Source organism: Dendropsophus ebraccatus, chromosome 3 (assembly GCF_027789765.1).
Source record: "Dendropsophus ebraccatus isolate aDenEbr1 chromosome 3, aDenEbr1.pat, whole genome shotgun sequence".
NCBI classification, from domain to species: Eukaryota; Metazoa; Chordata; class Amphibia; order Anura; family Hylidae; genus Dendropsophus; species Dendropsophus ebraccatus.
The window spans coordinates 31,374,121-31,399,125 of NC_091456.1; the positions used below are offsets into that span (position 1 = coordinate 31,374,121).

The window sequence follows — 25,005 nt, forward strand, 5'->3', positions numbered from 1 at the left end:
CAGCGTGGTCATTTCATCATTTCCTGGGATTTCCTGATTCTATAATTTCCCTGCAACATACTGTATATAGACTGTAAACTATGAGTGTTGACACTGAAAGACTTGAGAACGATTAACAATGAATTTAAGGGCACCTCAAAATATTCGATCAATGACATTTGAGCAAAATTTCATTCGTTGTTTGATCGTTTCCGCGTTTAGGGTGGGTTCATACTGAGGAATTCTCGCGGATAATGTCCGCGGAATTCCGCAGTATGGCCGCGCGCCTTTCCGTTGGCTCCATAGACACCATTCTATGGGCCGGCGTATTCCGCTATCCGCGGAAAGAAGTGACATGTCGGACCTTGAGGCTATGTTTACACGCTATTGTTTTGCAGCTGTCTTTTTAGACGGCCTTTATGTTTGAGGGCCAAGGAATGCCGACTTTTGATAATCATGACTAGAGGTGAGCAAATCGCTCACATAAATGAAGCAAATCGGTTTGTTTGATTGGCAAGCGGCGTTTCAGCCGGATTTCTTTCAACTCTGTTCTGCTCTCTGCCACTCCTCCCCGGGTGTCGAGAAAAGCTGGATCCGGTCCTGGGAAACTTCTCCCAGTTTCCTAGGACTGGATTCCAATTTTCCCGACACCCGGGGTGGAGCGGCAAGGAGTTGAACAGAGTTGAAAGCCCCTTGCCAATCAAACGAAGAGATTCACTTAATTTAGACGGGTGATTCGCTCATCTTTAGTCATGACTGGTGGCCATTCAAAAAGACGGTGTGTGAACGTAGCCTAATAGTGATAAGCTCAACCATACTCTATGGTGTAGGAGTGAGAACTGCCACAAGAAAGATTTCACCAGATATAGCAAAAAAACAAGGCTCTTTGTAGATCAAAAGGCTACTCACTGTGTTGCTAAGTGGGCACCATCCCTATTGCCGTACACTGTGCACCTGTACCCCCATTCTGCATAATGTAACATCTTTCTTGCACTTCAAAGCAATGAAGGTTTTTGCAAATGTTTCTAAACTAAAGTTTCCATTGTCCGAGGGCAGACCTTTGTAGCCCTACAGATGTGACAGTATTGAAACCCACCATGTGCTCACATCTAAAGAGATCATGAAAGAAGCTGTGGTCCTTAGGCCAGTGTGTGACGCATAGATAACACAATGGACGTTAGTGGCGTCAATGACTCTTTGTATGTTATCTTAAGCATGTAGCTTAACATAAGCCACACATAGACACAATTCGATATGCTACTGTATGTAGTGCCTCAGTGTATTTGGCTTCTCTCATTCCCGTCAAGACATGTTAAGGGTCTTCCAGACTTTGTGTCCCACTCTTGCCTTCTGACTTGAGTAACACAAGCTTAGGACTCTCATTACCATAATGGTAGCTGGGCAAACAAGTCATTATCTCAGCATGAGAAACACATTGTTCAGAGCCTTGACACCATCATCCTACGTAAAAGGCCATTTTCCATTCAATGACCCCCCCCACCCCCCACCTCAACACATCCTGAAAAAGAGGATTTTAAGGGGAGGGGAGATCTGGACTAGAGTATATAAGAAGAGGTTGCACAGTCTTAAGAAGTTATTTTCAAAGTAAGGAAGATGTCTACATTTTGGCTTTGCCTGTGTGTCTTTATCCAGGTTTCCTGGTCTTTGCCCATCTACTCAACGAAAACCCATGGACATTTGCCAGTGCACAAAATAGGAAGAGCCATGGAAACCAATAACTTTATAAAAAAACAGAGATCTGACAGTCACAATAGAGAACGGATAGAGAATATCCTTGAAAGACTTGGTGCCGACAGATGGTCCAAGGGACAGAATATGGTAAAATACCACCGGACACAATGCAACTATATGAACCAGTCTTGGACACAATGGCAAGGTTCAACCGATAGTCAAGACCCCAGCTTTGGATATACGCTCAAAGTCTTCACTGGACCTCTCAAGCCGACATTCCCTCATAAGAACCTCTTCCAATATATGAGCAGGATCTACAGATGCTGCAAGCTTGGATTCAACTGCAGAAAGATCAAAGGTCTTCAAGGAAACTTAGATGAAGGTAAGGACCGCTGTTTACATTGTTTGTTAGATTTTTTGTTTGTTAGATTTTCAGAAGTCAGAGGTCAATGTACATATTTAGGACTGACGAATTATTACTGTTTATATTACATGTGGCCTTATATTGTAGTCGTTTTTACTAATCCCAGATTACATATATTACTCATAATTCATCAATCTGATTTTATTATCAATGTGATAAAGAAGAATTTTCTTTTAGTTTTAAACATTTTCATACAAGCTAGGACCATGGTTAAAAAAAAGAAAAAAAAAAAACCTTAAAGGGGTATTCCACTTAAACATAACCTTTCATATATTGCTGCCCATGGTGACAAAACAACATACAGCCTATTCTTACTTTTCTGTGCTCCCCGGGTGTACTCCTACGGCATGTTTGGGTCACGGCCGAGACTATTCCGCCTGGGATCGTCTCGGCTTGGACCTGAACATAACGTAGGAGGACAGCGGGGGAGCACGGAAAGGTAAGAATAGGCTGTTTGTTGTTTTCTCACCATGGGCAGCAATATATAAAAAGTTATGCATAAGAATAATAGGAAAAATAGAAGCAGCTCCCGCTGGTGTGTTAAAAAGTGCAGAATTTATTGTAAAAACATGAAATGCGTAATGCCAAGGCGTTTCAGAGCCTAAGCTCCTTAATCATGGCTGGATCCCACTTTCAGCCATGATTAAGGAGCCTGGGCTCTGAAACGCCTTGGCATTACACGTGGATATCCATGTTTTTTAATTCCATGTTTTTCAATAAATTTTGTACTTTTTAACGCACCAGTTGGAGCTGCTTCTATTTTTCCTATTATGCTTACACATATTGGACGGAAGTCGGTCCGTGTACACCGGGAACTTATCTTTTTCACGCTACCAGTGGGTGAGCTGACTATTATTTGCTTTTTGCATTTTTGTATATAAAAAGTTCTGTTTGAGCGGAATATCCCTTTTAAGCCCTACTTAAAGGGGTACTCCAGCGTGGGGGCAATTTTTAGATGTGGCCGGGGAGGAGGTGGCTGAAAAAAAAGACGTCCACTTTCCTCCCCGGTTCTAGCGGTGGGTCCCGCATCGCGGCGCTCCGGTGCCCGGTTCTCGGCCGCTTCCGGGTGTCTGAGGCGGGCCCGAGCCGGGATCCCGCCTCCTTCACTGAGTGGCTGAGCGGACCTGAGACGTCACGTCTCGGGCCAGCGTCAGACACCCGGAAGCGTCCGAGAACCGGGCACCAGAACGCCGCGATGCGGGACACGCCGCTGGAACCGGGGAGGTGAGCTGACGTCTTTTTTTTCAGCCACCTCCTCCCTGGCCACATCTAAAAATAGCCCCCACGCTGGAGCACCCCTTTAAGTTCACTACCACTGCTGCTTTGATGTTCCCTGTTGGAAGTGCTGTGATGACATCATGTACATTTTGCATGTGACACTGCAGCCAATCACTGTCCTCAGCAGTCATGTGCAGTATAGACACTCCTAATTCATATAAATATATATATATATATATATATATATATATATATATATATATATATATATATATATATATATATTCTTAGTTTATGTTTCTTGTTAAAAAAAAGTGGTGGGAGTCAGGATTACCCCTATATTAATTGCCTATAACATGATGGACTGAAAATAATCAGACTGGAATGACAAACTAACAAGAACTTGTCTTTTTATGTAGAAGGAAGAGAAGTAGCTTTCTTCATTGACCCGGACATCTTCAATCTTTCCATCCAGCGAGCCGAATTACATTTGGAAGTTTCAGCTGATGAACAACTAACAGTGATTCCTGTTCTTAACATTCATGGACTTAAACGCTCAAGGTATCTATGTTAGACTATCCTTTATAACAGTTTTGTTAGACATCCTATAGGGCTGTGTTATTAGGCTGTGACTAAGCGGCTGCCGAGAGAGCTAAAGTGTAAGGGCCCTATTACACCAAAACATGTCTGACAGATTATCTGACAGATTTTTTCAGCCAAAGCTAGGAATAAATCTAAAAGAGTAGAAATCTCAGTCTTTTATTTATCTCCTGTTCTCTGTTTATAGTCCGTTCCTGACTTTGGCTGAAAAAATCTGTCAGATAATCTGTCAGACATCTTTTGGTGTAATAGGACCCTAAGGCTAATAGAGATGAGGGAAACTATTGGGCCTATCTTACAAAATATCTTTCAGCCTGTAAGATTACTTAAAGGGGTTATCCAGCGCTACAAAAACATGGCCACTTTACCCCCCTTCTTGTCTCCAGTTCAGGTGCGGTTTGCAATTAAGCTCCATTTACTTCAATGGAACTGAGTCCCAAACCCCACCCAATCTGGAGACACGAGAGGGGAAAAAGTGGCCATGTTTTTGTAGGGAGTCCTAGGGAGTCCTGGCAAACAAGGATACAGCCTGTGGCCTATGGCTATATCCATGTTTTCCAGGCTGCCTTAGAGCTGCATCCAACTTCTTCAGCCGCAGGTAATCTAACCGATTGGTTTTGGATGGGCCCGAGGATGTTTAAGTTTCTCACATCTCTTCTTGAATTATAACTTTTTTTTACTCGTGTGGGCCGTACACATGACACTCAATGAAAAAAAACTAATGGGGCCTCCTGACTTCCCCATAGATGATGATATTGTGGGAGAAGAGGATCTGGCAGTTGTTTAATCCCTTTATTCTCAGGGTATAAAACTGCCAGAGGCGTCTGGCAGCGGCTTAAAGGTTAAACTTGTCCAGGCTTAGAAAAACATGGCCACTTTCTTTCAGAAACAGCATGACATCTGTCTCTAGGTTGGATGTGGATTTTGCAGCTCAGTTCCACTGAAGTGATTGTAGCTTAATTGAAATGCCACACACAACCTTAGGACAGGGGTGGAGCTCTGTGTTGTTTTTTTTTTTCAGGAAGTAGCTGTGCTTTTTCTTATCCTGGATAACCCCTTTAACAGCACCCTCTACCACTGAAGTGTATCTCTAGATATAGCTAAGGGAAGCACTTGATTATGCCCTTCCCTCCCTAGCTCAATCACATATCTCGGGACATGTCAAATGTTTCTCTTATAATATTAGTTCGCATTCACATGTTCTGTGATCTGCATGGAACACGGACATGGAATGCATGTAACGGACTCCCCCCCCACCTGGGCAGCATCTGTGTTAAGATGCTAAGAGCGGGGGAACTGTATTCATATGGTCCACGCTGTAATGACAGCGCCGCGTGGCTGATTCATTAAAGCGCGGTGCATATGAATATAGTTCCCCTGCTCTCAGCATCTTATCACAGATGTGTAGGATTGTCAATATATCCGTTATTGTGCTTATCTGCACTGTGTGACTATATCCCAAATCAAGTCGCTTGTCTTGGTGTCCAATCCAATATATATTCAAATAGGACAAGCAAAGTCTTAGTAGCAAATTTCTTTCTTTGAGTAAGTATGGCATTCACATAGACAATAGATCCAAAAGTATACAAATCATATCACCACAGAGCAATCGGATGTCGGGCATCGGTCTTCACGCCACAGCAGAAGCAGCGCTCTTCAGCAACACGTCCTCAAAGACTCTCACTCTCCAGGAGAAGCAGGTAAGTGACGTCAGGACGCTACGTTTCGGAGTGGTTCAATCGCTTGACAAAGGGGGACTCCACAAAATGTAGCATCCTGATGTCACTTACCTGCTTCTCCCAGAGAGTGAGTCTCAAAGGACCTGTGGAGCTGAAGAGCGCTGCTGCGGCGTGAAGACCGGATCTCGATGTCCGATTGCACTGTGGTGATAGGATTTGTATCAGTTTGTATACTTTTATTGTCTATGTGAGTGCCATACTTACTAAGGGCCGTATTACACGGGACGATTATCATTCGAAAAATCGCTAGATCGTTTGGATTTAATGATAATAGTTTCGTGTAATAGCAGGCAACGAGTAAACGACCAACGAAAAATCGTTGATCGTTTGATAGAATCCGGACCTATTTTCATCGCTGATCGTTCAAACATCGTTCGGTGTAATAACGTGCCGTTCACTCATTCCCTGGTCTATTAGCCAGGACAGGACGAGCGCAAGAACGACTGTAAGTAACGATCATCGTCCTGTGAAATAGGGTGAACGATTAAGATCGGTCGTTTGAGATTGTTTATCGTTAATGGCCCAAAAATTGTCTAGCGAAATAACAACTTAAGGGTGCCTTCACACGTAACGGATCCGCACCAGATTTTCACATCCTGCTGTGAGTATGTCAGCAGCCCGCCCCGTTAACCACCCGCAACCCCCCGCCGTTGGAGCATATACATCACCTTCTTCATGCTCCGGCTTGCTTTGGATTGCCGCAGCGCACTGATTGGCTCAGCGGGACATGAAGATGCCGGAAGCCCCGAAGCAAGCCGGAGCGGGGAGAAGGTGATGTGTACGCTCCGGGGGCCGGGGGGTTAACGGGGCGGACTGCTGACATACTCACAGCTGGATATCCATCCCACTGTGAGTTTGCCTGCCCATAGAGTTGTACTGGTGGAAGGATAAATCAGCAATTGTTCAAACCACTAATACGTCATGTAAATCGGCCTTTAGGTATATTATATTTGCTGGTATAGGACGATTTGGGATAAAAAACAAAACAAAAAAATTTTAAATATAGAAATTTGAGAGCATTCTCCACTGTTCTCACTGAATATTTTTTCCTCTTTTCACAAAGAATTACGTTAATATAATTGGAATGAGGCCAACAATGGATATGATGCAAATTATATGAAACAACATTCTTCACACTTTGTATAGTATTGCTTCTAATTTTATGTAACACATAGCAATCTCATTTCTTTTATCCAGTTTCACACAGAGAAGGAGCGGGAACGTCGTAGACTTAGCCCTCGATGTGATGTTCATCTTACAAGCCCTAAAAGAGAGAGGGATGGCGGACGAAGCAAATGAAGAAGTAACAAAGTTGAGCTTGTCGTTCCACTGCATCCAAGATGACCTTCCAGTTCCCTGTGACCTCCCAAGAGTATTTCTGGTTCAGCCTCCTTTCATAGCACTTCAATACAAGTAAGGACAGGACTGGCATTAAACCTATTGCTGTTCGGGAATCTGTAATGAAGTCTTCTGCAAACTGGGAATATGGTGAGGTCGAAGGCATAGAAGTTATACGAGAATGGCTCATAGAAGACTATGACTGAGGCGAGATGAATGGAACGATGTAACGGTCTTAGTGGAGCTGGCAGCCAGTGCAATCTATTCACAAGGTGGAGATCTCCGGTGTCCATAGGTTCCTAATGGTCCGTTTAGACCAGAGGTGGGGAACCTTCGGCCTTCTATCTGTTGCAAAACTACAACTCCCATCATGCCTGGACAGCCAAAGCTTCGCTTTGGCTGTCCAGGCATGATGGGAGTTGTAGTTTTGCAACAGCTGGAGGGCCGAAGGTTCCCCATCCCTGGTTTGGACGGAACGATTATTGTCAAATAACTAAATGATTATCTGCATGTGTAAACACAGCGAACGATCAAGGGACGAGGGAGAAATTGTTCATTTTGGTCTTTCAACATGTTCTCAAATCGTCGCTGGTCGCTCACTGATAATTCGCAGATCGCTTAAGCCCGTATTCCACGGGTCGCTGACAGCGCTCGTTTGCTCCTCGTTCGCCGCTCGCTGCCGCCGCTATTCAACGCGGCTGCAGCGAGCGGGTGAGTGCGGGAGGGGGCGGCGGGGAGCTGCGGGGGGGGCTGCCCGGGGGATCGCTAGATCGTCCGGGCAGCCCATAGGATATAGCAGCGTCTGCTGACGATGCTCCTATTCAACGGAGCGACAGCAGCAGATCGCTGCTATATCAGTCGCTTGTTTTTCAACATGTTGAAAAACAAGCGACTGCAACGATCAGCCGACATGAACGATGTCGGCTGATCGTTGCACTCTATTCCACGGAACGATTATCGTCCGTAGCGGTCGATATCGTCCAAAAACGAACGATAATCGTTCCGTGGAATAGGGCCATAAGTCTAAACAGTCTCTCACAGAATCACCCTAGTGTGTGAGGCGGCCTTAAGCGATCTTAAAGCGATTGTAAAAACAGTTTTTTCGAATGATGTATCTCTTCGTCTGAACGCTGATTGGCATAAAAAAACGGATTGTTGCTTCAAAATCGTTAAACGATCAATTGAGCGATTTATCGTTCCGTGTAAAAAGTTCAAGGGGGTGATTTATCAAACTGGTGTAAAGTAGAATTGTCTTAGTTGCCCCTAGCAACCAATCAGATTCCACCTTTCATTTTCCAAAGAGTCTGTGAGGAATGAAAGGTGGAATCTGATTGGTTGCTAGGGGCGACTAAGACAATTCTACTTCACACCAGTTTGAAAAATCTCCCCCCAAGTCTGTAGCGTGAATTCCTGTTCTGGCACTTTATTGTTTTTATTCTAAAACAAGAGGCTACAAAAACAAATTACTTTATGCAAAAGAGGGACGGGCATAGGAAGCCATGTCTGATTGGAGAGATCAGATTAGCAATTTACCATACCCCAGGTTTATTTCTAAAAAAAAATAAACCTTTCAACATATTATACATACATTGCAAAAATTTTGATTGGTTGGGTCAGGGCCCCAATGACTGCTAGAAAGAGCCTGGAGACCGCATCTCTCCATTACGCACTGACCCCTCCATCTTACTGCAGGAGATGTTTCTCTATGAAGTCTATGGAGACGGGGAGAGAAGTGCTTAGCCATGTGCTTCTCCCGGCTCAGTCCAAGGAGCAGTGAGAGTCTGGACACCCAGACCAATCAAAACATTTGCCATGTCTGTGTAACTTTTCTAAGTTTTTCTTTTAAGAGATGGTGACACTTTAATGGTGCGTTCACATCTACAGGATCTGCAGCTGATTTTCTGCAGCAGATTTCATTTAAATAACTGAACACAGCATCAAATCTGCTGAAGATCCTGTAGGTGTGAACGCACCCTAAAGAACAATTCTATCTTCTTAATTTCTTATTGGACCAGTTCAGTATTCCATCACAAGCCTGTTGCTTATTGTCAGGGATGCCACGACTCTCCTGCTACACTCCGTCCATCTTTTACCAACTGGCGAAAAAGGCATTAAAGGGGTTAGTGCTCTGGAATCAATGTGTGCTTTAAAAATAATAATAATAATAATAATTAGAGATAAGAGAATTTACAGTAATAACAAAGCGATTCACTATCTCTGCAATCTGCTCATCAGCCGGCTGGTGTTTAACTCTGTGCTGCTCTTCTCCAGGTGTAGGGAAAAGCTGGATCCAATCCTGGGAAAATTCTCCCTGTTTCCCAGCTGTTCCAGGCCCTTGGGGAGGAGCGGCACTGAGTTAAAAGGCAGCCGGCTGATGAGTAGGTTGCAGAGATAGCGAATCGCTTTGCTTCGTTATTACTGTAAATTCGCTTATCTCTAATCATAATAATAATAATACTTTAATGATTTTTTTTTCCTTTCAAATCAACTGGCATCAGAAAGTTATATAGATTCGGAATTAACTTTGGTTTAAGAATCTTAAGTCTTCCAATATTTATCAGCTGCTGTATGTCCTGCAGGAAGTGTCCTGTATTGTTTCCAGTCTGACACAGTGCTCTCTGCTGTCATCTCTGTCCATAACAAGAACTGTCCAGAGCAGTAGATGCTTTCTAGGGGGATTGGCTCCTGACAGTTCCTGTCAGATACAAAGGTGGCAGCAAGAAGCCCCATTTCAGACTGGAAATATTATATCACTTCCTGCAGGGCATACGGCAGCTGATAAGTAGTGGAAGGCTTAAGATTTTTAAATGGAAGTCATGTACTAATCTGTATAACTTTCTGACACCAGTTAATTAAAAAAAAAAAAAAAAATTGCCACAGTACCCCTGCGACTCTGTACCCACAATCTGACCCCCCAAAACCACTTGTACCTTCAGATAGCTGCTTTTAATCCAACATCTGTCCTGGGGTGCGTTTGGCAGGTGATGCAGTAATTGTGCTAAAAAAACAACTTTTAAACTGGCAGCCCCGTGCCCTACGGTAGTGGCCTGGATTGTGTGTGCATTAGGCTGGCACACCCTCTCAGTCCCTCCTACCCGTCCTCCTCATCATTAGGAATGCTCCAGGCAGGTTGCCTTCTATTCGTCAGCTGTGTCAGCCCAGCCCATGGGCTAGATCGTTAAGGCACCTGTGCAATGTTCAGCATGATGAAAATGTTCCAGTGGCATTCCTAATGATGAAGATGGTGGGGAGGAGGGACGGAGGGGTGGTGCAAAGTTAGGGCACAGATACTCCCGTAGGGCACGGGGCTGCAAGTTTAAAAGTTGTTTTTTAAAACAATAAATGCATCACCTGACAAACGGACCGCAGGACAGATCTCAGATTAAAAGCAGCTATCCGAAGGTACAAGCGGTTTGGGGGGTCAGATTGTGGGTACAGAGTCGCTTTAAATAAACAAAAAGCAAAATTTTTGTACAGATAAGGTTTGTGCAAACAATTGCATCCCTTGCTCGACAGTTTTCTAGCACACAAGTCTGGATAAATTCTATAATTTTTAGGAAAAATAACCCAAAACACACTGTACAATGATGTAATATGTATAGGATGGAATTTACACTGTATAGATGATAACGGTTGCAGGGGGAGAGTATATAAAATGGGCACTTTATTTCTGTAAGATATATTTATGTACTATATTGTAAATTTTTTTATGCTTTGTGTGATGTGGGGATTACGATTCCCTTTTTAAATGGAAATGTTCAAATAAACTTTTTGTCAAAGTATAATTATTTATTGTCCTAATTTGTGTGATAGTGTGATAAGGAACAGAGCTCAGTATCGGGCCCAATTGAGTATGCTGGTTTATATCACCAATCCCAGGAGAAGAGGGTCCAGCAGTTATTTGTTTCCAGGTAGAAGAGACAGGCGACCCGTCCTTTGTACTTATTAGCCCTTTTCTCATTTGAAAACACGAGAACAAGATCTCCCTTAGTAATTTTTGGTATACTTTTTATTGCCCCTGTTAGCCAGAATTCTGCTCTACACTGATGAGGGGCGAAAACTCTGAAACAGCTGTCTGTGGATGGATGCCTGGCTTTAGTAATCCCTTGTTAGTTAGTTAGGGCCCTATTACACCAGCAGATTATCTGACAGATTTTTTTGAGCCAAAGCCAGGAATGGACTATAAACAGAGAACAGGTAATAAAGGAAAGACTGAGATTTCTCCTCTTTTCAAATCCATTTCTGATTTTGGCTTTAAAAACTCTGCCAGATAATCTGTTGGTGTAATAGGACACTTAGACTTTAATGCAAAAGGGGCCACCCTGGTATTTGTGTCCTAATACTCGCAACCGAGTGGGACTTAAAGGACAAGTGCCATGAAAAACTTTTCTAATTGAAGCACATTACAAAGTTATATAACTCTGTAATATGCTTCAATCACCTCTCTGCCTCCCTACCCTGTCTTTTACCCCCTCCACCCCTCACCAGGAAGTGTCCTGACTCACACAGACCTGATCACTGTGGTCACCATCACCAGGCAGCTCCTTCTTGTGAGGATGAGTCATCAGCAGGAGGGCTGCTCTAGCTCCTGTTACACCAGCCTCCCCCTCCCCTCCTTGTCAGGTGACTCTGCTTGCTCAGCTTATCTTCTCTAGTGACATGACTCCTTCACTGAGTCCACGGCAGCAGGAGAGAGGGTATGAGGGGAGGGGGGAGCTGCCTATGTGCCGGAGTCAGTCAGAGGGAAGATAAGCAAGTGAGATGTGACAAGTGATGGCTTGCAGTTGTTCAGCCAATCTGAGCTGAGCAAGCTGTCACCTGACAAGGCAGGGGAGGGGGGAGGCTGGTGTAACAGGAGAAGGAGCTGAGAGAAGAGCTTGGTGACGGTGACGACAGTAATCAGGTCTGTGTGAGTTAGGACACTTCCTGGTGGGGGGTGGAGGGGGGGAAAAGACAGGGAAGGGAGGTAGATAGGTGATTGAAGCATATTACACAGTTATATAACTTTGTAATGTGCTTCAATTACTGGGAAAAAGTTTTTCATGGCACTTGTCCTTTAAAGGGGTACTCTCGCTGATAAAAAAAAAAATATCAATGAATCATAAATATAGTTTTCACACTTACTATCCCTCCTGACTCTGTCTCTGTTTGAATTTCCCGCTGGTGTCTTCATTTTTTCTTCACTTCCTGGTTTGGGCTTTCCCATGATGCACTTTGTCTCCTGTGATGTCTTACTGACTCTGTAAAACTGTTAGTTGGCTTACATCTTGCTCAGCCAAACAGAGCTGAGCAACCTGTGTCATCTGATAAAGGGAGGCTGGCCTAACAGGGTTTAGACCCACCTCCCTCTTGATGATGTCATTGTCACAAAATGGCTGCCACAGAACAGCCTGGCGTCAACAGTCATTAGGTAAGAATGGGTTTACTTCACTTCCTGGTGGGGGATTGAGCGAGGAAAAGATAGGGAAGGGGGGCAGATAGGTGATTGAAGCATATTACAAAGTTATACAACTTTGTAATGTGTTTCAATTACTGGGAAAAAGCTTTTCACTGGAGTACCCCTTTAAGGGGCTACGTGTCAGGGTGGTTTGGTGAACTCCCCACTGGGAGGCACTCGTTGGCAACAGGTTTCCTTCCCTGAAGGGATATCTGGCTATTCCCCTGTTTTGAGACTCACAACCACATTGGGCCGGTACTGCGTGTAACCCATGTTTTGAACCAATTATGGTTGTGCACACTACTGCCCCGGCATGGTCGTTTCCATAGATACACTAACTTCCAGTGGCAAATGGATTGCACGCATCGGGTGCCAGTTAAGGAATTAACAAAAAAATAAAAATAAAGGGGTTATCCATCCTTTTAAAAAAGCTTTAAAAGGGCCCTAAAAATAACAAACTATTAGCAACTCACCTTCCATGCTATGGTGATCCTCCACCCCAGTCTTCTTGCTGCAGGTATTATGTGACCGCCTGTGCTTGGCCAATCGGCATCGTCATAGATCACGCTTTCTGGCATCCCCGTTTTAAGGGGTACTCCGGACTGGGAGGCTTTTTTGCCTATGGCCGGGGAGGAGGTGGATGAGGGCAATGATGTCCCCTTCCCTTCCTGGTTCCAGCGCAGTGTCCCGGATCGCGCCACGCCAGTCCGCGCTGCCCGGCCACTTCCTGGTCTTTGCAGTGGCTTGAGACGTGACGTTTTAAGTCCTCTCAGCCAGTCAGTGGCAGAGGCGGAAACCCGCCTCTGCCACTGACTGGCTAAGCCGACTTGAAACGTCATGTCTCAAGCCTGCGTCAGAGACCAGGAAGCGGCGGGGCAGTGCGGACCGGAGCGATCCAGGACACGGCACTGGAACCAGGGAGGTAAGGGGACGTCATTGCCCTCATCCACCTCCTCCCCGGCCATAGGCAAAAAAGCCTCCCAGCCCAGAGTACCCCTTTAATGATGAAAGCCATAATTCCAGAAGTATGGACTTTGACCTCTGTTGCTGCTGATTGGCGGCCATGGTCACCCAAAGTCCGCTCCAGAAAGACGATAGGGATGACGACTAGAGCCTAAACGAAGGATCAACCAAATGAGAGGAGAGTTACTGATGCTTTGTTATTTTTAATAGTTTAGGGCCCTTTTAAAACTTAAAAGATGATAATCCCTTTAAATGTATAACTAGTATTGTAAACCAATGGCCAAAATTCAGTTTGCAGAGTTCACTAAAACGAGAAGTGAAAATGACACAGAATAAACTATAATAAATTTGTACCTTATTTCTGTGATTCGCACCCACTCTTGGTTTTGACTGAACATACTTTTTAACCCAGAATAAAGCTTTCTTAGATATTCCTGCAGTACAAGTATTAGATAGAGGTCAGGACTTAGCGCCCTATTACATCGGATGGCTATCGTGTGGAAAATCGCTATATCATTCAGTTTTAAACGATAATCCTATATAATTGCGGGCAATGATCGAATAATCATTTGTGTGTTGTTGATTGTCCACACTATGTTTACTAATAGAGTTGTGGTAGATTCCACTGTGGGCAGAGGTTTGAGCAAAAAATTACCACGCACTGTTATTAGTATGCACAGGGCAGCCACGTAATCTGTATACAGGGTTTGGCATAGTGAGCGAGCCCAGGATGGCAATCATGCAGGGCAGGGAGAGAAGGGAAGCCAGGAGGCGGGCGATGCTCCAGTATTTCAGGAGCTTGGCTCCACCTCCTGGAAACTTGGGGAAAAAACAAAAAAACAAGAAGAAAAAACTAATTTTGTGACTTATGAAAAGGCCAGTGACTTTGGTAAAAAAATATATAGACCTAGAGAAAACATGAGGCAATATGGTTTGATCAAATTATATACCAACATTCTGGCGTTGGTTTTTAAATATAGACAAGAGGCATTTATGTAAACCATGGGTGTGAGGTGCAGCCTTTGGGGCTAGCACTCCTCTCTTGTAAGACCCATTTGACCCCAATCAGCAAGAAGCACCTGTTCGCATATGGTAAGTACCTCCTCTTTCTCCCATTCTACCTGCTGGTGCATTGGTGAGTAGTAACTAGAGATGAGCGAACCGGGTTCAGGTTCGAGTCGATCCGAACCCGATCGTTCAGCATTTGATTAGCTGGGGCTGCTGAAGTTGGATAAAGCTCTAAAGTTGTCTGGAAAACATGGATACAGCCAATGACTATATCCATGTTTTCCACATAGCCTTAGGGCTTTATCCAACTTCAGCAGCCACCGCTAATCAAATGCCGAAAGTTCGGGTTCGGATGGACTCAGCATGCTCGAGGTTCGCTCATCTCTAGTAGTAACGCCTTGTTCACACTTGTGTTGCTTGGCGGACATCTTCTCTGCCTACGGGGTGTGGGGGGGCCATGGGGTTTGGTCCTGTGACAGTGGGGTTTGCAGGGCCATTCTGTGTCCACCCCCTCCCCAGTTGGCGCTTGCTTTGCAGGGTTGGCGGTCACTGACCGGTACAGTGTCGTTTTAGAGTAGGGACTTGTGTGCCAGAAGACCTGCACGTGGTACATGAGGCAATATGGTTTGATCAAATTATATATCAACATTCTGGCTTTGGTTTTTAAATAAAGCAGAGAGGCATTTATGTGAACCATGGGTGTGAGGTGCAGCCCCTCTTTTTTCTCTGGGTCTGAATTTGGTAAAAATATAATTGTATTGCACAATTATCTGTCCGTTTACCTGTGCAGCTTAAAGCTATGTTCACACAATGTATTAATTTTATTAACAACAATCGTTCTTTGAACGACCGCTGTTATTGAAACTAATACAATCCCATTAATTTCAATGGGACAACAGGTGTAGGGTATACACACTGTATATACTGTGGCCACCGAAAAGAATTGACATGTCTATTTTCCCTGGCTGCAGTTTGGTGAACAGAGGCCAAAGAAAATAGTGCATGCACACAGTGTAAAGTACGGCTGCCGACCGTACTTTACACTGTGATCAATGGTTAATTGGAGTGCAAGCATCCAAATAGTAAAAAGGTAATCGGCCAGCCAATACTGCTAAATGACGGCCAATCCCTGCATTGTAATACAACGGCCGTTGTATTACAGCTTTTGAACATAGCCTAAAAATCTGTTGGTTAAAATATGTGTATGTTTCTTTACAGTTTACAAAAACTGCACCTTTAATTCCTGATAAAAGAAAAAAAAAATTCTATTAAATGGACATGGTTGATATTCTAATTGAATACAGATGTATAGAATGATTTTTCTGGTTAATTTACTGGTAACCCCGAGCTAACTCTAAATATTAATTTCTGAATATTCATTCGCCCTTCAGGGCACATTTACACTCGTATTTATCACTGTTAATCAGTATATAGATGAAATTTGATCAGTTCTTTGAAGGGGATGTGTCACCTAGATTTTTTTCTACTGATTAAAAATATATTAGGAGCAGATACTGAAACGTTTTTTTATTGTTTTGTCTCTAATGGAAAATTTTACCCTCTCAGAGACCAAGCCAGTTTGGCCCAGATTTTTTTCATCGCCACACCCCAAGACCTATATAAATCTTTTTGGTATAGGCAGGAAAAGTTTTATTTTTAACAGTGCCGATATGAGGTTCTTATAACTTACTGAGAAAGTTTTATAAACCCCCCCCCCCTTTTTTTTTTGAACGGGGGGTGGGGGGGGGGGGGGATTCAGCATGTCAAAAGCTGACATTATTGTATTATTTTCTGGATCAGTACAGCCATATCAAATTTATATAGGGTTTTTTAAACTAGTTTGGCACAGTAGTAACATTTTTTATTAAAAAAAAAAAAAATAGTGTCTCAATCCAAGATCTGTAACTTTTGTATTTTTTTTAAATGGATGGAGCAGGGTGTGGCGATACCAAATATGTATTGTATGGTTAAAGAGGAATTCCGCCCATGGTCTTCCAATCCAAAATATATTGAACCCCACTGGACTTACTTACCAATCCTCCACAATCATTTCGACCCGTTCTATGCTTGTACATATCTCAATAGCTCTGTTTGAAACTTCTATAAAAAGATGGTACCTTGTCAAGATGGCGGCGCCCGGCAAACTGCATCTCCTGGCATGCTGCACGCATCCTCGTTAGTCATATATGTGTAATATGCTCAAGTTTACTAGTCCTTACGCTGGATTGGCAACGGGTTTACCATAAGGCGCATGGACCACCCCACATCCGTGATGTCAGTGGCTGCCATGGAGACCCATCGGCCCAAAAAAAAGGATATATGGGCTGTCACTTAAGGGTTAATGAAAATTTTTTATACATTATGATGGGCTGTTGCTAATAAAGACCATTCTCAGGGTAGCAACATGAGGTCTTCTAGCAGCCAAGTTCAAATCACTGTAGTGGGATTACATGGGGATAACCTAGGGATCCCTTAGACTCTGCTTCTTAGTTTATCCCTCACACATATAATCGCAACTCAGGGAATCCACATCCGTCTTAGAAAGCTTTGTCACATTATATTACAGTGGGGCTGTGTACTATAGCTGTAGAATACATCCAGAACCTAAACATCATTGGAATAAATCACTTACCAGGACGTAAATGTCTGGCAGGGGCTGGGAAAGCGATAAAATACTACAATGTATGTGCTTGTTATAATCCACAGGTGGGGCAGACTGCTTCCTAAATGATCGGACCGAATGCTTATATGGCCCTTTTCTGGTTTCCAGAAACTACTGTTTGCGAAAGGCCTCCCACTGAAAGAAATAGCAGACAGGATTCAGGAATTTTGTCTCCCATTCTGTAGTGTGAATGGGCCCTAACTCCCTTGCAAGTGAATGGCAGCCAAGCTGCAGTAACCATGTTTGGCCACTACCCAGGGCCGTATTTACCACTAGGCACCCGTGGTCCAGTGCCTACGGCAGCACCTTGCAGGGGGGCAGCACGAGGGACCAGGGGGAAGGAAACAACTTTTTTTTTTTTTGCTTTTATTTTTTTAGTCTCCCACCTCCCGTTCAGACTTGCCAGTAAATCTGGTGTCTTTTCAAGGGGGGGGGGGAGGGGGGTTGTATGGTGCAATTGTTGTGGTGAGATGTGGTGAGATATCCTTCAGACAATATGCAGACGGCTCTAATCAGTGATTCAATGTGGAAATGTATGTTTTAAGCCGTTAAAAACTAGGAAAAACGCGATTCAAACAAAGTAGAGAAACGCATGTGGCGAAACCACTGCCCTCACGCTCCCCAAGATGCGGCGTCTCCAGGTTTAGTGCCTAGGGCAGCAGCAGCTGGTAATATGGCCCTGCCACTACCTATTGAATGGAGCCAACTGCTACCGGTCCTATTTACTGTGTGGTGAGCGCACGAAACAGCTGATCAGTAGGCGGTGCCGGGTGTCACAGATGATCAGCAGAGGGTCTCGGGTGATCACTGAGTGGAAAATCTCTTAAAGGAATGAATATGAATATAACATATACAATACAGACCAAAAGTTTGGACACACCTTCTCATTGAAAGAGTTGTCTGTATTTTCATGGTTATGAAAATTGTTGTAGATTCACACTGAATGCATAAAAACTATGAATTACTGTATATACTTAACAAAAAAGTGTGAAACAGCTGAAAATACAGCATGTCTTCTAGGTTCTTCAAAGTAGCCGCCTTTTGCTGTGATTCCTGCTTTGCACACTCTTGGCATTCTCTTGATGAGCTCCAAGAGGTAGTCACCTTAAATAGTCTTCCAACAGTCCTGAAGGAGTTCCCAGAGATGCTTAGCACTTGTTGGCCCTTTTGCCTACACTCTGCAGTCCAGCTCACCCCAAACCATCTCAACAGGGTTCAGGTCTGGTGACTGCAGAGGCCAGGTCATCTGGCGTAGCACCCCATCACTCTCCTTCTTGGTCAAATTGCCCTTACACAGCCTGGAGGGGTGTTTGGGGTCATTGTCCTGTGAAAAAATGAATGATGGTCCAACTAAACACAAACTGGATGGAATAGCATGGCGCTACATGAAAATACAGAAAACTCTTTGAATGAGAAGGTGTGTCCAAACTTTTTCTTTTTCCCCATTTCCGTTGGCATAGGTTTCAAAGTTTTGTGATCTCATATGTGATCTATCACAATCTCATGCAAACGTCTACACACATCCAGCCCGACCAAAGTTCAAATATCCAGCAGATTGAAAACATGCACGTTCTATTAGACAAAAAAAACAAAACTATATTATAAAAAAAAAAAAAAAAGGAAGAAGTGAAAATAGCTAGAATAAATTTTTCGTTGGAGTAAAATGGTTATGTACAAAATCCCAAACTGACATTTCCGATTGCGTGTTTCATATATGGAAAAACATTTATTCATCTTATCCCACAAGAAAATACCAAATTAAATCATCATATATCTTAGACATTTTTTTATTTTATTTATTTATTACGGAACAAAATGGAGGTCTGTTGCACTGCGAAAGTACAAGACAAAAGAAAAAAAAAAATTCTTCTCTACGTTAAAGACAAAATGGCTGCTTTAAAGCCATCAGAAATCCTTAAATCTGGCGCTGGAACACCAGACAGACAAACTGAAAATATTCCCTTTTATCAAAGAAAAAAAAAAAAAAAATGCTTTGGTCGGATAAAGATACAAGATCTCTGAAATTCCTTTAAAAATAATCTTGCCCCAGCCCTTTCCGATGCCCACGGCTACATTAGTGAGCTCATATAGATCTGAAGAGATAAATATCTAGACATCTAAAGATTTCTTCCTATTCATCAATTTAAAAAAAAATAAATAAAAAGTCTCTAGAAATTTGGACTATAGTAGAAAGTCCTCAATTTTCTTCCGGTTTTCTCTAGAGCGGTTATCGTCTGCATTCCCGAGCAGATCTGAAGCTCATTTAAAAAAAGATTTTTTATTTTTATATTTTTTTTCCAGGTCATGGCTGAGCGGAGAGAGACGTCTCCCATATGATTAATGCGGGTGTATTCACCCTGATATATCTATGAGAACTAGAAGGAAATCCTACATGGTTGATCAATTTTCGACATGAACCTGACGGGAGTTTTGTCACGTTCATGTTAGGAGTACACCGCTTGTGTCACGTCCTTAACTTGTATTTCGGAGTGGTATAAATATACAGTAGCGACATGTAACATACTATAATAATGCTGCATTCTAGTAGAGAATGGAGTATGGTATTAGCTGCAATGTGAGATAATACAGTCCTTGCTACAGAACTGAGCGTTGTAGAGTCTTTCCCAGCCATTCCCTGAATACTTCCTATTAGCGCCTATTGATTTTCTCCCAGCCCTGGTTTCATTGTTAATAAGCTTTTAAGTAGAAGGTTGGTTTGTGCTGTTTATTAAATACGGAGTCGGGAGTCTTTCATTTCCATATCAAGTGCTCTCCTCCGCTGACTCGAGTTCGGTGCTCTTTCGTGCCAGAGAGTTGCAAGAATGGTTATGCTTTTTTTTTTTCTTCATCACATAATTTCTACAATGTGAACCTATGGAAAAGCCAATGGTTAAATAGATAACATAAGATGTAGTAAATATACATAGAAGGTTTTTTTTTTCCTTTTAGAGACAAGCTTTTTTTTTTTTTTTTTTTTCTTCTATTTTTTTTTTTTCTGGGAGGATAATATCCCATGAGCATAGATGGTTTTCTTGCAAAATTGTTCTTCTTAAATCAGCGTCCGGGAGCAAATATGGAATCCAAGGCTTGGCGTTCAGCTGCTGCCACATTGGGGTGCCACAAGTCAACCATGAAAATCACTCGAGGACCTTCCTCACCTGATCCTAAAGAGATTAAGATAAAAGAATGTATTTATCACCGTTTTAATATTTTGTAGTCGTCAACCTATTTTAACTTTAAAAAAAAAGGTTAAAAGATTATATTAAAGGGGTTATCCAGTGCTACAAAAACCATGGCCAATTTCTTTCAGAGACAACACGACTCCTGTCTCTAGTTCAGGTGCAGTTTGCAATTAAGCTCCATTCACTTCAATGGAACTGAGCAGCAAAACCCCACCCAAGCTGGAGACAAGAGTGGGGCTGTCTCTGGAAGAAAGTGGCCATGTTTTTGTAGCACTGGATAACCCCTTTAAAAGGCGTATCTCACTGTTCTAACCTGCCTTACAAATTATAGGTGATAAGAGTATGTCAGACCACCCATCCCATGACCTTGAGAATGGGTTTCAGAGAGCTTAATTATAATTAATTATAAATTTAATGGTCGTAACATTTTTGGATTATGTTCCCGGTCATGTGCGTGGGGCCAAACTTACCCAAATAAACTGCTGGTAACCCACTATTACTGGCCAGATCACACTTTAATTTTAAGGTTTAATAAAGGAGCTGTAGCCTTTTAGAGGGGAAGCGGGCTATGTCTTACACATGAGAAATATTAAAACCAAATGTTGACACATGCAAAAAAGAAATATGAATAGTTTAGGTAGAACTGATTTATTACGTGACAATCAAGTTGTTACTTGAATATAACCCCCAACCTAAAAGTCCTACCTCCCTGTGCACTAAAATACCAAAAGCCAGCATACTTACCTTCCCCAGTGCTGAAGCTGTACTACCTTCTGGCTGGCACTCCTATGTTATTTCTTCCAATGACGTCCCATTCCTCACTTAGCCAACCACATAGCGGAGCGGGAAAGCGGGATGTCATCAGAAGAACAACACAGGAGCAGCAACCATAAAATATCATAGTTGCATGGCATTTGTTGTTTAAGTGCATGAGGAGGCATGGGTTAACTTTGGGGGTTTCCTTGTTAAGGCAATCTAACACATCACAAAGTTAAGGTCCTGCTACACCACTCAATTATCTGCCATATTTAGCCGATTACCAGCCGTTCTGGACCATAATCTTGTAATAGCTCATGTTCAAAGGCAATGATCAGCCGACATACTGAACATTTCCAAAAAGAACGATAATGATAGTGACAGACTGCTGACCGTCGCTCCAAGCAACAGGTGCGGCGGCAGCAGACCGTTGCTATCCTCTATGGGCCACCCGGACAATATAAAGATTGTTTGGGAAGCACCTTCCACTGCTCCCCGCGCCCCACCTGTGCTTGCTGTCTATGTGTGTAATACCACTGACAACGAACAGGGAAGGAGTAGTAAGCGGGCACTGACCTGGCAGGTGCTCACTTGCTCCTTAAAGGAGAAGTCCAGTGAAAATTTTTATTAAAAAGTATTGTATTGCCCCCCAAAAGTTATACAAATCACCAATAAACACTTATTATGGTAAATGCTTATAAAGTGCTTTTTTCCCCCTGCACCTACTACTGCATCAAGGCTTCACTTTCGGGATAAAATGGTGATGTCACGACTCGACTCCCAGAGCTGTGCGGGCTGTGGCTGCTGGAGAGGATGATGGCAGAGGGATGCTCAGTGTCCCTCCAGTGCCCTGTGTCCCTTAGTGTCCCCCTGCCATCATCCTCTCCAGCAGCCACAGCCTGCACAGCTCTGGGAGTCGGGTCGTGACATCACCATTTTATCCAGGAAGTGACATCACCATGTTATCCTGGAAGTTAAGCCTTGATGCAGTAGTAAGTGCAGTGGGGAAAAAGCTCTTTATAAGCATTGCCCGTAATAAGTGTATATTGGTGATTTGTATAACTTTTGGGGGCAATACAATACCTTAATAAAAATTTTCACTTCTCCTTTAATATTAGGCCGTATAATAGGGCCCTTAGATTCCATATTAAACAGTGGTTGTAATATAATATTCAGAAAAGCCTTGGCACTAGGCAGTATGACTGCACTGCAAGACAATACCCAAAAGAAAAAAGATTTCATTACTGCAATCGTACAAAATGTCGTGAATGTGATGGAATACAGTGAATGCCGCAAGGCTTATATGGGATGTTCTATCAGATCCCTGAAAATAGGAATCCTGGAGTATGTTAATTACATCATAAACCCAAGGGGGTACAATGTCTCAGGTGTATCCAAACAGTTTATTACCTGTCACGCAGGAAGATTAAAGGCATTAAGAATATATACAACAAAGAAAGTATACAGGATGAGATGCGGTGGGACCTCAAATGTAGATTATCGGAAAGAAAGGCTGATTGGCTATTTTATTTGAACACAGCTCCTAATGGCCTAAATGTGAAAAAATAATGTAACTTTATTGAAAATATACTGTACATATAATTTTTTCGCTCGGTTACTCATTTACGATAATTATTTATATATTCAGGGAGCGTTTTTTTCTTTTTTTTTTTTTTTAAACTTGTCTCTAACGTCTGTTTTTTCACTGTTCTCTTATGGACTATGTGCTACTATAGATTGTAATTATTTTTGATCTTTAAAGGACAACTCCGGCCAAAATTTATTTTTTAATATGTTATTACATAAGGAAGGTTAGACAAATTACTAATATACACTTATTATGGGAAATGCACATATACTGTTTTTTCCCTCAATTTAGTAGAACATGCAGACTTCAATTTCTTTAAAAAAAATGTCACGAATAAGGGCAGAGCTGGGTGTAATTCCTATGAAGCGTCCAGCAGGGGGCGCAGTATATGGAGAAATTACATTATAATGTCGGCAGGGGTTGCAGTCATCCATAGCAGCTTGTGCACTCACCGGGTGGCAGGAAGAGGCTCTCCGGGACCCGTCCATACCGCACCGGCTCCCCTAGCCCCCTAATAACCCCCCACACCCATCCATCCCGCCGGACGCCCCCCCTGCACCTGTCCATGCCACCGTCCACCCTCCCCTAGCCCCCCTCACTAATCCATGCTGACGGCCACCCTCTACTAGCCCCCCCCCCCGCACACATCTATGCCGCTGGCTGCCCTCCCCTAGCCCCCCCGTACCTATCCATGCCGCCGGCCTCCCTTCCCGCTCTCTCTCCTGCTGCAGTCAATGACTCTCCCTTCTGCCCGTTCCTGTGTGCGGCATCTCCCTCCCGCTGCTTTTAAAGACTGTGTGGCTGAAGAGAGACAGCGGGGACCACGTTATAGCAGCGCTCTCCCCGCTGCCTGGTCTTGTGTGCAGCGGCGAGAGCACTGCTATACTGTGGTCCCCGCTGTCTCTCTCCAGCCGCACAGTCATTGAAAGCAGCGGGAGAGAGACGCCGCACACAGGACCAGGCAGCAGGGAGAGTCATTGACTCCACCAAATCACTGTCGACCCCGTCCTCTTCTCCCGGTTGCCATCTTAGGTCGATGTCGTCACAGCAGGCGGCAGTCCTGGTCTCCTTCCTCTCCGCTGTCTTCCACAGCAGTGAATGGGAGAGCAAAAGGCTGCTGCTGCACATGCGCACCAGCAGCCTTTTCATTGGCTGGAGTGCATCACGTGGCTTCCAGCTTGCCAAGCCCTGATTGACTGAGCTTGCTGGAAGCCACGTGATGCGCTCCAGCCAATGAAAAGGCTGCTGCTGCACATGTGCACCAGTAGCCTTTTCTATGCCATTCACTGCACCCGAAACCGGAAGTGAGGACGGCAGCCGAAGATAGCGGGGGCGTGGCTGGCGGGAAATTCGAACGGCGACCGTCATCAGAGGAATGGTAAGTATATATCCTGTGTGTCTCTGTGTGTGTTTTTTTTTTTTTTTTGGGGGGGGGAAGGGGCGTGGGGTATTTACTTCTTTAATTGTTTGTTTTAAATTTTTTATAAGGAAGGGTACTACTTCTTCCCATACTTCTGAAGTGCTTGTTCACATGTAGTGTTGAGCAGACTTGCAGTACTCTTCTGGTTCAGCAACGTTCTCTAACACTACGCAACGCTGGAAAGGTTAAGAAGTCCTGGAAAACATGAATAGAGCCATAGGCTGGCATCCAACTTCGAGTTCAGAGAACATTGCTGAACTTGAACAGTTTGGCAATTCCACTCAACCCAACTCATAAGTTCTCTGAACCCCAGCATGAGAAGGGCTATACAGCTGCACTACAATCATTGATCTCATGGGTACACCGGGCATATTGATTGTAACTTTTTTTTTTTGCAAACAGACCACCAATCCACCAATTTATACACAGTACTTGGCATTTTTTTCAATAAACATTATAATAACAAATTTATTATTTTTACCTTCATGAAATGCTGTGTGCAGGAAGGAGTCATCGAAAAGAAGGCAATGTCCTTCAGCCCAACACTGAGGTTCTCCTCCTACCACTAGCTCACAGTTAGCTGGGATTCGTAGACCTTGAAATGAAACATGGCACATTGTTATAGAGAACCATTTTATGGCATATCTGATACTAAGTCCCATTGTAGAAGAAGAAATTGTTTGAATAATTTATCTCCGGTATCAATACCTCAAACAGACATGTGGCCTTTATTAAAATTACTGGTAAGTTCCAGAGTAAGTGGTCAGAATAGAACTCAGATTTTGGTGCGAAATCCAATGACAATTCACATCCTCTGTGTGTAAATGGGGTTAATGCAACCCTGTTCACATGGGATGGAAAATTTATTTGCAGATTTTTAGCTGCACCAAGAAATTGAAATAAGTAGTGCGTTACTCGTTTTGTACAGAAACACTGAGGTTTAGTCCCACTAAATGACAATGTTGCTAATCATTGTGCGTATCTGCTGCACATTTACAA

At 43.4% G+C, this 25,005-nt stretch overlaps 1 protein-coding gene across 2 annotated transcripts in view; it reads right to left on the minus strand.

The window, feature by feature from the left end:
* Positions 1 to 18,843: 18,843 nt before the first annotated feature.
* ASPHD2 (aspartate beta-hydroxylase domain containing 2) overlaps positions 18,844 to 25,005 on the minus strand; it is a 44,716-nt gene continuing 38,554 nt past the window's right edge. For both annotated transcript variants that reach the window (XM_069964104.1, XM_069964103.1), the window contains exons 3-4: positions 24,488 to 24,601; positions 18,844 to 20,224 (exon numbers count right to left, since the gene is read on the minus strand). In XM_069964104.1, the coding sequence (XP_069820205.1) occupies positions 20,115 to 20,224; positions 24,488 to 24,601 (224 nt within the window). In that variant the 3' untranslated portion in view covers positions 18,844 to 20,114. The remainder of the gene's footprint in view (positions 20,225 to 24,487; positions 24,602 to 25,005) is intronic.